The 14,432-nt window shown below is 56.4% G+C and overlaps 1 protein-coding gene across 1 annotated transcript in view; it reads left to right on the top strand.

Moving 5' to 3' along the window:
- Positions 1–4,975: 4,975 nt before the first annotated feature.
- Positions 4,976–14,432, top strand: part of N4BP1 (NEDD4 binding protein 1) — a 35,551-nt gene continuing 26,094 nt past the window's right edge. The window contains exon 1 of the mRNA XM_090259859.1: positions 4,976–5,400. Coding sequence (XP_090115985.1) covers positions 5,203–5,400 — 198 coding nt within the window. The 5' untranslated portion in view covers positions 4,976–5,202. The remainder of the gene's footprint in view (positions 5,401–14,432) is intronic.

Here is a 14,432-nt window from a genome sequence, read left to right as displayed (position 1 = left end):
AAGGTGAGGGCCACTCGAACACAGGCAGTAGCACCTGCGTTGACTCTGGGTGCAGTCTCTCAGCCAGGCCACGCCCCCCCTGAGCTGTCCCAGCCAATCTCAGGTCACCTACCTGACGGAGGAGGGCTGCTGCTTGTGTGCACCCCAAGGGAAAAGCCCAGGGGAGCAGGAAGTTGTGGGTCTTCAAGGCTGGTGCCTCTCTTCCTTGTGCTGAGTCATCTCGCAGTGGGGCACCGGGGATCACACCTGCCTGCTTGTCTGAGGCATCTGGAAAACCCCGGCAGCCAGGATCCCTGAGAGGTTTTACCTTGGGTAATCCCTCTACCATTTCCCCCTTGACATTTCCAACTGCAACACCCGTAAGGTCCCCTCTGGCTCCTCAGGGGAGAACCTTCACAGGTGGAGGGCACGCAGGTTCAGCGTGGTTGCATAACCCACACAAAGCTTCTCCCTGATAATGGAGCCTTAACTATATCACCACTTTAGCAACAATAATAGCTAATATTTAGTAATCACTCACCGCATCCAGGCGTTGCTGACTGAGTGTAAGCCCATCAGGAGGCTTCGGTTAGAAACGTGATCAAGATTTGTCCAAGGGTCTCATAGTTTGCAAACTGGAAACATAACTAGGCAACTCCCAGAGTGTGGCAAAGAAAAGAGAGAGGGGAAAGCTGGGGGTTCTTACCGTAAAAAAGAATATCCTTGAGAAAATTCAGTCCTGCACTTTAGCTCCTGGCCTGGTCTGAGGTGGTAATCCTCTACATGACCAGTGGTCTAAATACATGAACATTATACTCCTAGTCCTTCAGGGGTAATCAGGGGGTTATCTGGAGGTTTGATGGATAGCCAGGCACTGACACAGGAACGGAAAGTTCAGACACAAACGTTTTGGAGCTGGTTAAAACAAGAATAGAATTGTTTCTTCAACCTACTTGATCTTAGTAATTTAACTGCTTGACTAGAGTGGTTCTACTTTATTTTTTCACTCTGTTCCTCAGTACTCTGTTATTTTTCACAATAGGAAGTACTTCTGTTAACCACATTATTCAGATAGGGAATTAAGACCCAGAGAAGAAAAGTAAGTTCCCATGGTCCGTAATTATCTACTGTATCCAAACATTTAGCCCAGAGAAAGAAAACCAACCCTTGATCTTCCACAACCTGTTTTCATGGACTCAAAGAATGTTAAGATCTGGGAAAGACTTCAGAGATAATGAAGTACAGCCTTGATTTCACAGATAGAAAAACAGACCTGAAGAAGGGTTAGTTAGGGTGTGTTTGTCCCAGTCCCACAGTAAAATCACGGATGCGTCCCTAATCCCCCCTTTTTGTACCTCCTCGATAGCACATCCTCCTCCTTCCCTCCCAGAAGAAATGGCATTCTAGACTTTTTCTTAATCATGTGTTTGTTTTTCAGTTTTCCATACTTACTATTCCCATTTCTTTTCTTCCTGTTGCCATTGTCAGTGAAAAGAGAAACAAGGGAAAGATAAGAAAAGAGAAAACAAGAGAGAAAGAGGGCGGTGGGCAGGGGGGAGACAGGGAGAGAGAAAGGGGAGAGAGAGGGAGGGATGGAGGGACTGTTAATGCTGATGTGTTAGACCGCATCCTTGACCTTGGCTAAGAGGGAACTCAAGAGCCAAGAAGTCTGATGCAAGGAGTTGATTTAGAAATTCACAGCCCTGGCTGGTGTGGCTCAGTGGATTGAGTACCAGCCTGAGAATTGAAAGGTCGCCAGTTCGATTCCCAGGTGGGGCACATGCCTGGGTTGCGGGTCAGGTCCCCAGTTTGGGGTGCATGAGAAACAATCACACATTGGTGTTTCTCTCCCTTTCTCCCTCCCTCCCCCCTCTCTAAAAATAAATAAATATATATTTGGGTTTTTTTTAAGAAAAAAGAAAGTCACAGAGGTGGAAAAGTGAGCCAGCTGGGCTGTGTGGGGTCAGAAAACAAGTTGTAGAGGCAAAAGGAGGGCCCTTAGAGCTTAGGAGGAAGAAAGGAAAGGATGCGCGCCAAGGGAAAGAAGGGGGTTAAAAACACAGGCACAATCAAGAGAGAGAGAGAGAGAGAGAACTCTGTCCCTTGTCTCAAGAGTTTTTATCTGTTTTTTTAATTATATTTTCTTGATTATACTGTTACAGTTGTCCCAATTTTTTCCTCTTTGTTCCCCTCTGCCCGGTACCCCCCTTCCCTCCAGCAATCCCACCCCCCTTAGTTCATGTCCATGGGTTGTGCATGTAAGTTCTTTGGCTTCACCCTTTCCTATACTATTCTTAACTCCTCCCCCCCCTATTTTGTACCAACCAATTATGCTTCCTAGTCCCTGCACCGTTTCCCCATTTCTCCCCCTCCACCAGCTGATAACTCTCCCAATGATCCCATACCTATGATTCTGTTCCTATTTGGTTGTTTGCTTAGTTTATTTGTTTTTATTTTTTAGATTCAGTTGTTGATAGTTCTGAATTTGTTTTGATTTTAATGTTCATAGTTTTGATCTTCTTTTTCTTAAATAAGTCCCTTTGACATTTCATATAATTATGGCTGGGTGAGGATGAACTCCTTTAGCTTTACCTTGTCTGGGAAGCACTTCATCTGCCCTTCCATTCTAAATGATAGCTTTGATAGAGTAATCTTGGTTGTAGGTCCTTGCTTTTCAGCACTTTGAATACTTCTTGCCAGTCCCTTCTTGCCTGCAAAGTTTCTTTTGAGAAGTCAGCAGAAAGTCTTATAGGCACCCCTTTGTACGTAACTCCCTTCTTCTTTCTTGCTGCTTTTAAGATTTTAGCCTTTGGCATTTTAATTATGATGTGTCTTTGGGTCCAACTTGTTTGGGAGTCTCTGTGTTTCCTGGACCTGTATGTCTATTTCCTTCACCAAATTAGGAAAGTTTGCCTTCATTATTTTTTCAAATAAGTTTTCAATTTCTTGCTCTTCCTCTTCTCCTTCTGGCACCCCTATGATTCAGATGCTGGCATGTTTAAAATTGTCCCAGATGTTTCTAAGCCTCTCCTTGTTTTTTTCAATTCTCGTTTCTTCATTCTGCACTGGTTGACTATGTATTTCTTCCTTATGTTCCAAATCATTGATTTGAACCCCGGTTTCCTTCCCTTTATCATGGGTTTTGTGTGGATTTTCCTTTATTTCACTTAACTTAGTCTTCACTTCTTTGTTTATACATTTGCTGTACTCAAGCATATCTGTCAAGGCTGTGAGCATCTTTACCACCAGTGTTTTGAACTTTAAATCTGTTAGGTTGGCTTTTCCCTCATCTGTTAGGTTGGCTATCCCCTCGTTGCTTAGTTCTCCCACTGGAACCTTAATCTGCTCCCCTTTTTGGGCAATTTTTCTCTGCCTCCTCATCTTGACAGGCTCCTGTGTTTGTTTGCCTCTGTTTCTTAGATAGAACTGTCGCACCTGTTACATTGTAAGGGGCAGAGCCTTAGGGATTCGTCAGTACAGGGCGACCCATTTCACCACGTGTGGCACTGTATGTGGGGGAGGGGTCTGAGAGGTAATAATGCAACTTGCTCAGCACTCACCCTTTTACCGGGCACCTCTCCCACTTCCCGTGTGGGACTGGCACCCCTCTAGCTGTTGTCCTGGTTGTGGTTCCCAGAGTGGGTGGGTCTGTGGACATTCTAGTACCATGGGGCCCTCTCAACAAATGGACTCTTTTGAGAGACCGGCAGTTTCTTCCACTGCCCCAACCCTCCACTGGTTTTCAGTCAGAAGCAATGAGGCTTTGTTTTTCCTGGCGCTGGATCCTGGATCCATGAGCTGCGCAGTCTAGCCTAGAGCTGGGATCACTCCCCAGGTGCCTCTCCCGACTTTGATAATGTGTGACTGCGTTTTCCACCAACTGGCCCCAGCCACTGCCTTGCTGCCACCACCACTGCCACCACACCATGTCCTCTCTGCCCCTTCTACCCATCTGGATGAGTATTGCTTCTTTACATCTTTATTTGGTGGACTTCCATGCAGTTCAATTTTCTGATAGGTCTGGTTGTTTTTAGTTTCGAGGTAGTTGTATTTCTTCTTATTGTTGTGGAGGGTGGCAGAGTGTGTCTACCTCCGCCTCCATCTTGGCTGGAAGTCTAAAGAGGGGACAGTGTTGGGGGAGGATCTCAACAGAATACTCATCAGCTCTCCAGGTGAGTCCTTTCAGGGTCCTGGTCTGCACTGACTGGGTGGCGCCAGAGCAGGGGTCATTGGTCAGGGCCACTGGCCCTGATGTCAGCCCTGGCGCCGTTGTGTCTGGCTTTGCAGCTTTTCTTCAGCGCCTGGAGCTGAAACACAGCTGAGGCCTCGATGTTATCGCTAGTCCAAGCGAAACTCTTGTTTCTGTCGTCAACAGACCAGAGGCTTTGTTCCTAAGACCATACCATGCTGATCAGACCCTCCTGTCCTGGAGGCTCAGTGCTGAAAGGGAGGAGTCCTGCAAGGGCTCGGAGGGGAGATTCCAACCCGCAGGGCGAGCGCCATGCTGGTGGAGGGAAGGTCACCCTGGCCTAAGGTCCTAGCCCATCATGCTTGTTTTCCCAGTTTTGCCCATTGCTACACATCAGGGACTTTCCGTCCTGGTGACATTCCGTTGCTGGCCCACCCGATCAGTCCTGCTCTGCTCAGGCCTGCCTGCCTCCTTTGTCACCACCATCTGCCTGTCAATGAATGAGAAGATGGGTTACTCGGTGGCAGGAGCCCTAGTTGTGACCTCGATGTCGAAAGGGAAGCCAGATTCCTTGGGTGACGCTGGGTCAGCCCCGGCTCCTGGCTCGGAGACCGCGTTTCCCAGCCAGCAGGTCCCCCGGAGGTGCGCTGCGCCTCCTCAAAGAGGGCCGCCCGAGTCCCGCTCCGCAGCTGAAGCCGTGCCCTCAACAAACATGGCGGCCCGCTGCGTCGCCTCCCGTCGCCCCGCCCCCTGTGGGCGGCGAGCCTCAGTGACGGCAGCGGCCCACGCGCATGCGCGGTGGCGGGGCCCGCCCGCGGCGAAGGCGACGAAGGGGCAGAGGGCTTCTCTGCCCTCAGTTGCCGAGCCGCGGCGGCCGAGGCGGGATGGTGTAGTCGGGCCTGCGGGCAGCGGGTGGCGGGGCGCGGGTCGGGGCGAGGCGGACGCCGCGGGACCGGCTCGGGGCCAGTGGCCGCACGCTGAGGGGGCGTCGCCGCCGCCCGCCCCCGGCGCCGCTGCGGGAGGCCGCGCCCGCCATGGCGGCCCGGCTGGTGCTGGACGAGTTCACAGCGCCCGCCGAGAAGGCGGTGCTGCTGGAGCAGAGCCGCGGCCGCATCGAGGGCCTGTTCGGCGTGAGCCTGGCCGTGCTGGGCGCGCTCGGGGCCGAGGAGCCGCTGCCCGCGCGCATCTGGCTGCAGCTCCGCGGGGTGCAGGAGGCGGTGCACAGCGCCAAGGTGAGTCCGGCCGCCGCCCCCGCGCGCTGGGCGCGCGGCCTCCGCCGGGCCGGGGTCCCGGGGCGCCCCACCCCCTCCCGCCCTGCCCGCCCCGCGCGCGGCGGGCAGAGCGCAGCCCCCGGAGCCCGCGGAGCTGCGCACTCCGCTCCCGAGCCACGTGACCCTGGGCTAGCGGCTCGATCCCGGAGGGCCTCAGTTTCCCCGGCTGTGGAGGGGCGCCGACGGATGCAGCGACTTCACCGGGCAGTCGGGCGCGCCGCGAGTGTCGCCTGTGGTTGGTCCCCACGCCCTGGCGGCGGTGCGCGGGGGCTGCTGGCCGGGCCGGGCCGGGCTGCAGGGGTGCAGAGCCTTCGGGGAGTTTCCGTCCCTCGGGGACCTCGCTCCAGGACTGTCCGGGCGAGGTGGGGACGTTTCGGAGTGGGGGCGTTCAAAGAGCCCCGTTTCTTGTGTTGGCGTTCCGTGCAGCGGTCCCCTCGGTCGCGGGGATACGCGCGGGCGTGACGCTGAGTCCCGGGGGCGTAGGGGCAGGTGGTGCCCCGCTCCCCTCTTTCTCTTTAAATGATCAGCTGGGGAAACTGAAACTTTTGGGGAGGTGACTCACCGTCTCTAGCTCAGCGTGGTAGTCTTGCACCTCCTGGGGACCTGCAGCTGCCCCTCCCCGAGCCCGAGACGGCAGGACACCCCCCGCCCCGCCCGGGTGTCCACCTTTCCCTCCGTTTTCCCGGGGAATGTGCCGCAGCCGCGATTCGGGCCTAGGGGCTGTGCCCGAAGCTCCGGCTCCCGAATGATGAGCCCTCGGGGGAGGCGGGGGCCCGGCTTCAGAACCGTCCCCGCGCGAAGGCTCCCAGCGTGGGCCGCGGAGACGGGGCGCTCGCCGGGGGCTCCCCTCCAGCCGCACCGAAGGACCGTGTCCTGCTCCCGAGCTTTAGGCCGTTTCTCCGACTCCAGGCAGCTGCTCCCGCGCCTCCCCAGTCCCGGGGCTGGGACGCCCACCTGGCCGAACCCCGCGTGGGCCCCCCGTTCCCAGGACCTTTGCTGCAAGGGAGCCCTTTCTGCTGGCTGTGCGCCCCTCACTTGGCTCCGCCCCTCCCTCTCGGGACCACTGGTTCCACCTGCAGGAGACGGGTCCCCTCCTGCCCTGGGGCTTCCTGTCGCCTCGGATGCGAAGAACTTCCTAACGCAGCCCCGCCCGCTTCCCCCACTCTGCTTCAGCCGCTCTCCGTGGGAGCCTCGCCCGCGTCTGTCCGTGTCCGTGCGCACCGCCCGCTCCCAGTTCCCCTTCCCGGGGCTCACCCCCGCCTGAAAGGGCTGCTTTGGCCGCCAGAACACCCGTGCCTGTCCTGCCAGCCGCCCCCCACCCCTGTCCCTGCCCGCCCGCCCTTGAGCAGGAGCTGATTGGAAAAGGTGTGTCTTACAGGATCTCGGAAGCGTGTACCTCTGGGGTGTGTGTTACTCACCATCCAGGCCTCCCATGTGGGAGAAATCCCCGTTTCCCCGTGAGACTCCGGGAAAGAGTGGAACACCACACTGGCGGGCTTTTTATTTTTGTTCATTCGCTTTGGAGTTTGTCTTACGTTCTTTTGAGGACGAGAACACCGTCGACTTGACTTAACCCTCGGGACAGGAAAGCAAACCAGCGGCCACAGCGCCGTGAGCTGGGGAGAAGGTTCGCAGGAGGGAAGGCCGAGAGGGAAGGCTTCTGAACTAGCTGCTGGGTGTGATGGGAGTAGGCGAGGGGCCCGGTTCTGGGCCCCACCAAGTGGTTTCCTCTGCCTTCTTGCTTTTAAAAGCGTGGATTCACCGCCTTTTAGTGGCTGCCAGGGGAGCGAATGCAGACACGACAAGTGGCCTGGAGAGAGGGGAGGCAGGTGGACCCGGTGCTGCCTGGGAGGGGCCGCTCTGGTCCATGGGGAGGCCTGCGGGTGGAAGTGGCCCCGGTGGAGGGGCTGTGGGCAAAGGCCGAGCAGCCAGAGCCCCCCGGAGGGTCTTGATGATGCCTCCTGGGGCCCAGGTGCCAGGCTGCGGCCATTGCCTTACTCAGCAGGAGCCCGTGCAGATTCTGATGGGAAGAATTTGTCCAGAACTCTGTATTTGGGGGCAAGAAGACCCAACCGTGGGAGGGACATTGTTCCAGCTTAGAGCTACACAGGCGTGGGGTGACGAGATCTCTCCATGCGACTGCCCTGTGGGAATCGAGGGAGTGGCATTAAGCCCTGCTCTCGGGAAGGATGGTGGGTGCCGTGATGACCTGTTGCTTGCTGGGGCCGGGTGGCTGACATTTAAAGAAAACCTGCCCAGAAGTACGTTACCTGTTGCCTCTTGACCTCAAGGAGCCCACAGTCAGGTGGGGCAGAGAAGAGGGACTTGGGAACAGTACGGTGTGGTCCGTGTAGCCGCCGGAGGACGTGCAAGGAGCGGCAGTGATCCCAAAAGCCCGGCTGGTGCACCCGGCTGGGTGCTCACGGGGGAGTGGGGGCAGGTGCCGAGTCCCAGCGGGGTGAGACCGCCCTTCATCAGAGACCCCTCCGGCGTGGAGCGGCAGCCATGGCGGCGGGGTGAGGGCAGGCACGGCATGTGGGGCAGCCCGCGGAGCGGGGCTCTGTCCAGGCCCTGGGGAGGCAGGGGAGGGCTGTGAGAGCCAGAGGGAGGCCGTCAGAGTCCCAGAGCTCTGGGCTGGGCTGCGTGCTGTGGGCTGCCGCCGGCTTGTGATGCTGCAGCTCGCGTGAGCGTTCTGCCACGTGTGTAGCAATGCAACACGGCTGCGAGGGGCCGAGGGGCAGCGTCTGGAAGTGCGAGGAAAACCAGGAGAGGGCACGGCTGGGTGGGATCCTCGGGGTCAGGCAGGGGTGGGGGAGTGCTTAGCCCTGGGGAGTGAAAAGTGTTAGACTTTCCCTTCAGGTCCAAGAGTCACCATTCAGGTGCCCCCTGGGACTGGGCAGGGACTGCAGAGGGCAGCAACTGGTCAGCTAAGGCGCTGTCCCTGTGGGAGGGGGACAGGGCAGGTGCCATGCTCAGTGTCAGCCAGGCACACAGTGTGGGCCCAGTGGTGTCTTCTTGTCAAGAGGCAACTAATGGGACGACTGTAATAGAACAACAACAACAAAAATCCCTGGCTGGTGTGGCTCAGTGGACTGAGCACCAGCCTGTGAACTGAAAGGTCGCCGGTTCGATTCCCAGTCAGGGCACAGGCCTGGGTTGAGGGCCAGGTCCCCAGTTGGGGGCGCACGAGAGACAGCCACACATTAGTGTTTCTTTTCCGCTCTTTATCCATCCCTTCCCTTCTCTAAAAATAAATAAATATAAAATCTTTTAAAAAGTCTTTAGAAAAAAAGAGGTAACTAATTTATGTTTTAACCACGCATACTGTGAATGAATGAGATCTCAAGAAAAGTTCTGAGTTAATGTGTTATTTTTAGAGTATACCTATTCTTAAAAAGGAGAACAACAGAAACCCACCGTGCACGCCAAGCAGAGCATGCCAAGCGGACCAGGGTCGGCTTCGGGCCGCAGGCCGCAGCGTGACTGAGGAGACGCTTGTCTGCTGCTCTGGGGGAGGACGGCGGTGGAAGGCCCAGTGGCCGCAGGGCGTCCTGTTGACACAGGGTGCCCGTCCTGTGGGCAGTGGGAGGGTGTGGGCCTGAAGCCGGGGAGCGTGTTGGGGTCGATGCGGAGGGGCCGCGGGAAGGGCTGGGAGGACGCTGGCGAAGAACGTGAAGGGACTGGGGGCCAAGGGAGGCTCGATGGCGGGGTTTGTAGTGTGACGCGGTCCCGAGACTCTCCAGTGGGTGGTGACTGCCCCCTCGGCAGTCTGAGCCGCCGCTCGGGGACTGAAGGGACCCAAGGTGCCCAGGAAATGTCAGGGTCGACCTCATTGGAGCAAGGACGGTCCCCAAACACCAAGACTTACCTTCTAGCCCTGGCTGCTGTGGCTCAGTGGACTGAGCGTCGGCCTGCAAACCTAAGTGTCGCTGGTTCGATTCCCAGTCAGGGCACGTGACTAGGTTGCACGTCAGGTCCCCAGTTGGGGGCACGTGAGAGGCAACCACACAGTGACGTTTGTCTCCCTCTCTCTCCTTTCCCCTCTCTCTATAAGTAAATAAATAAATAAATATAAATCTGTAAAACAAAAATAGTGCTTTAAAAATATATATATAATCAATAAACTGTACCTAAAAAAAGACTTACCTTCTGGTTTCAGTGACCTGACCGCCTGAGAGGTCAGCCTGCAGAGGAGGCAGTTAAAGGCAGGAGCGACATAAGAAAGGGGGACTAGGGGGCCAGGCCTTGGACTCCGTGGACCACGCCGCTGGGGCACAAGTTCAGCCAGCACAGGAAAATTCTAGAGCTGCTGGCGAGGGAGGAATGGTGGGGGTGATTCTGAGTGGGCGAGGTTCCTTCCCACTCCGAGGGAAGGCCGTGGGGGCCTCTGAGGTCCCCCAGGACCTCGCGGGGAGCCGGCCGCGAGTTAGGGGGTGAACCCGGACCCTGTGTGAGGCCAACAAACAAGAGAAAAGTAACTGGCGTGAATGGCGTGGCTCCTCGGTGTACAGGTGCCCCGTGAACTTCGGGGCACTGGACCTGTGGGCCGCACCCCCCGGCCCGTTGCTGTTTTGGGCACGAGGTCACGCATGAGGCTCAGCAGCGGCCTGCCCACGCGCCCGGCCGGAGAGCTGGCGAGCGGAGGGACTCGAGGTCGGAGGCCACGCCAGTGCATCCCACGGAAGTGCCGCAGAGGCGCTGGCTCTCGGCTCCTTTGTGCGGGAAAGGAAGGGGGCGGGAGGGGCCGGAGGAGGCGATGCTGCCCTTCTCCCATCGGGAGTCCCGACTTCCTTCCGCGTTCGCGGAGTGGGAGGGGAAGAGAGGAAACGCGGTTGCTGCAGAGGGGCTCCCGCTGCTCCTCCGTGGGCGGGCCGCGCACCGGGTTCCTCTTCTCTTCGCTGCTGCTTCTGCAGTCTGTTTTGATCCTCTTTATTTGGGGGGCGGGTGGCACCTGGTTTCATGAATGAATTCTTGAACAGATTTGTTCGCGGAGGAAATACTTCGTAGACGTAGTGCTGGGTGGTGGCATGGAGTTTTTGCTTTGATTTTACCAGAAAAGAGGTTGGTGGCGTTTTTGTATTTCCAAGAATGATATTTTTTTAAAACTCCCCATGGTTGTGAAAATCATCTTCTTAAGAAACAGTGGTTTGTTCAGTCTCTTGTTACGGTTAATATTTTGGGGTTATACCAGAATGTTGAAATAGGGGATCCTCACTGACCGCTGGGGTGAAGGGATTGCTCGTGGCTACTTCCCCTTCCCTCTCCGCTCCCCAGCGAGCGCTGCAGGGTTTAATTCAGTCGAGGGCGGCTCGTTCAGCGCTGCCTTTTTACGAAACTAATGTAGTTGTATAGAATTAGTCTTGCGTTTCAGAGACAAAATTATGGGGGGGGGGGTCTTTATATAACTAATTAAAGAACTTTTTTTTAAATTAAAAAGTCTTATGTCATATGGAAACTGGAAAGTCTTGTTTAAAGACATTGAATTATTTCTTTTTATTGTTACTTTAAGGGTTTCCTTTCAACTTCAAGGCGGTTTTGCCCCGTGTGGGCGCTGACAGAATTAGCGGCTCCCGTTAGCTGACGGGTTCACGCCGGCGTGTGGCTGGGAGCTGTTTGTGCTCGGTGCGCACCGGCACTTCTGTGAGGTCTGGACGAGCTCTGGGCCTGTGGCTAGGATCCCAGGCAGCAGAAGCGGGAAGCTCCGAACGACTCTCCATCCCTGATGGTTCTCTGGCTCAAGCTCGGGCTCTCTGGGCACCGGAACACACGTGCTCGGGCTCAGACAGCGCTCAGCTGCCCTCCTGGGCTCCACCGAACAGCGCCGCGCTGGTGAGTTACTTGGACGTTTCCATGGGTCCTACCAAACTGCCAAAGCGTAAGTAAACATTTTTTTAGAGTTATAAACATAGTTTCAAACACCTAAATCGTGAATGAGGAACCATCAGGAATGTAGAAGTGGCTCAGAGAGCATTTGAGGACCTGAGTTTTTTATCGGCACTGAAAAGAAAGACTGGTGGGTGAAATTGCTTGACTAGATACAAATTGGTTACATCTTCTAGACAGTGAAATCGCGACCTTTGGGGTTACCTCTTCCGCCAGACTGAGAGCTTTCCCTGTGTGCCTGCGGCAGGCTACACCTGAACATGCGGCCACGCCCCCCCCCCACGCCCCTGGCCGCCCCCAGCCCTGATGGGTGGGCAGGGGTGAGTCAGACAGAGGCTGATTCCCAGAGAATTAAATCACCTCTGGGCGGGCCAAGGAGTGTGCTGCACTGTGATCGAAAGGCCGTCCTCTTGCCGTGTTTAGAAGTATGTGATAATTTTCCTTAATAGTGCGCAGTCATTAAAATGGAGCACACGCCCCTTCGGGTCACGTTAGGCACCTTCTCTCTTGAGCAGTGTTGCGCACATCATCGATGCCTGCCTGGGTGCCAGCTGGTGTTTTGGGATCTATTTGTTAGATGTTTATTGATGCGTCAGGGCTTCCTAGCAGTGGCACTGTTGACATTTTGGTCAGAGTGCTGACCCTCTTCCCTGGCGATGACGCCAGGAGCACCCCTCAGTCGTGAGAACCAGGAGTGTGTCCTGGTGCTGCCACTGCCCCCAGAAGAACGGGGTCACCCCTTGTTGGGAGGCACTGTGTTCAGGGACCGAGGCCAGCCCCACCCTGTGTAGTGAGGTCGCGTGCTCAGTGCTGTGGTTTCAGTAACCAGGTGCTGTGGTCAGTAGAAAGCAGATCAGTGTTACCGGGCCCCCCTTCATTCTTGGAATGCATTTTTGGATAAAGAGTGGAAGGAAGGAATGGTTAGATTAGGCTGCAAATACAAGAAACATCCTGAAGTCCAAACCACAGAGGACTGAGTGTGGCTCAGGTCGTGAGCGTTGATCTTGGGCACCAGGGAGCTTCAGGGAGCTGAGCGAGGACCTGCCGTGGGTGCGCTCCCAGACACGACATGGGGCCCGATGGGCAGCAGGAAGAGGAGGAGGGCGGCACGGGCTTCAGTGGCCCCTTGAAATGAGCTTGGGCGAGGCTTGCATGGGAGGCGAAGGGACCAGAACTTTGAATCCAGGTGACCGCGCTTCATCGAAGGAAGGGGAACGGAGGCTTGCTGTGAGCTCCAAGTCAGCCCTTTGCGGGGTGGGCACTTGTGGGGCGGGCACTTGTGGGGCCACCCAGGGTGCGCTCTGCAGCCTCACGCATTCTGCAGTGATGCTGGAGGCGAAGACGGGGGTTATCTCCAGGGAGAGGGGGAAGGCACGGTGGGAATTGAACAGCTGGGAGTGTACTTGAGGGAGAGAACCAGGACGGACCCTTGGGAATACCTGCACAAAGTGCAGGAGGAAAAGGTAGCAGAGCATTTTGGGGAGTAGTCAGAAAAGCAGGACGTAAAAGACAGCTCGTGGTATCTCAGATGTGCGAGGGAAGAGCTTGTCCAAGGGGATGTGGTCCAGGAGGAGAGTGCAGAGAAGGGGCGGGGCCTTTGGGGTGTCCCTGGGTCCCTGTAAGTGTTCAGGAAAGTGGTTGCCATTTGAATGGGCCTGACGCTAGATTTCAAAGGGTTGACAGTGGAGTGGAATTTAGGATACTTTTTCAAAAAGTGGGAAGGTGAAGGGACGGGTGGAGTGGGCCCAGGCGCAGGGCACAGGCCGCGGACTGGAGGAAGTGGTCTGGAGAACCACCCACGTGGTGGGGACAGAGGTGACAGGGGCAGGGCTGCGTTGGGAGTGCTGCGTCAGGCTGGGAGGGAGGGAGGTGTGGCTGTGAGACAGGAGGAGACAGTTCCTGAGAAGTCGGGCTTTAGCTGCAGAAGGAGGGACACACGTGCTGGCCTCTGGGCTCTGTTAAAACACTGTCTTACCAAGTGAAAGGGGGACAGAAATTAGGTTGGGGACCTGAGGACATGACCAGGGTAAGAGCGAAGAGTACATTGATTAGGGATGCTGAGAGTGGTGGGAGCTGGGGGGTGTCAGAGATTGGCAGGGGAACAGGGTGAGGTCGGGGGTCGCACTGAGTGAGGCCCCTGGTCCGGGAGTGCACTCGTGAGCACGCAGGGTAGTCCTTTCCTGGGGCCGGTAAGACACACCCCTCCTGGGAAGAACTTGGTAAACGTTTTTGAAATGAAGTTGAGGAGAAGGGTGAAAAAGAAAGCAGAGGTAGGAGTACGCTGGGAGAACGGCTAGCATCATTGTTACATCGGCAGCAGCGTTAGGAATCCAGCCAGCCAGGTAGAAACCTCAAATGACCCTGGCACAGGTTTGTAGGTTAGTGAGGTCGGAGAGTCCGGTTCTTATAAGGCTTAGGCCGTGCTTCTCATTTATATAGATTCTGTAGGACTCCGGGTCAGTGTCTAAGGGTCAGGCCAGCCTTCCAGCTTCCTCTCTCTCAGCGGTAACGTCCAGCACCGGTTTTGCCGGTCTCCTAACCGTAGGAAATCTTAGGTCCCGGAGCGCACCGCCAGGGTCAAGAGCTGCTGCCGGGCCGGAGCCGCCTCCCTGCGGAGGATTGGGTCTGCTCCCGCCTGGCCTCTCCCCGGAGAGCTGCTGTCGGCTCGCACAGCTTCTGCGGGGCCGTGCCAGGGCACGCTTGTGCCCCGGGGCTGCCAGGCGCGACAGCTGATCGCAGGGGCTGCGGTTTTAACCTCTGTGTCTTGCTTACACCTGTTCTTGGACCAGGGCTGCCAGCTGTCACCTGCTGCCGGGTGCTTTGGAGGTGCGCCCTGTGCTCTGGGAGACGAGCTGACGGAGCCCTTTCGGTGTGTGCCCGTAAGGGGCGGCGGACGTGAACGGGGGTGCTGAGAACCCTGCCCAGGGCGCCCCGCCCTGCAGGCTCTGGTTCGCTGTGCTCTCTGCACTCGTGAGCTGGTGTGAGAGCTGAGGGCTGAGGCCGTAGAAGAAGGCGGGCCAACAGAAACTCACTTCGCCGTGTGAAAGGGAAGTTATGTGTATTATATGCATGCCTCCCCTTTTTCCCTTAAAACCCCAAGTAACATAAAA

Source organism: Furipterus horrens, unplaced genomic scaffold (assembly GCF_987537825.1).
Source record: "Furipterus horrens unplaced genomic scaffold, mFurHor1.1.pri manual_scaffold_13, whole genome shotgun sequence".
Taxonomy (NCBI): domain Eukaryota; kingdom Metazoa; phylum Chordata; class Mammalia; order Chiroptera; family Furipteridae; genus Furipterus; species Furipterus horrens.
Note: the sequence above shows the minus strand (reverse complement) of the source record. Positions and strands in the feature narration are given on the sequence as shown.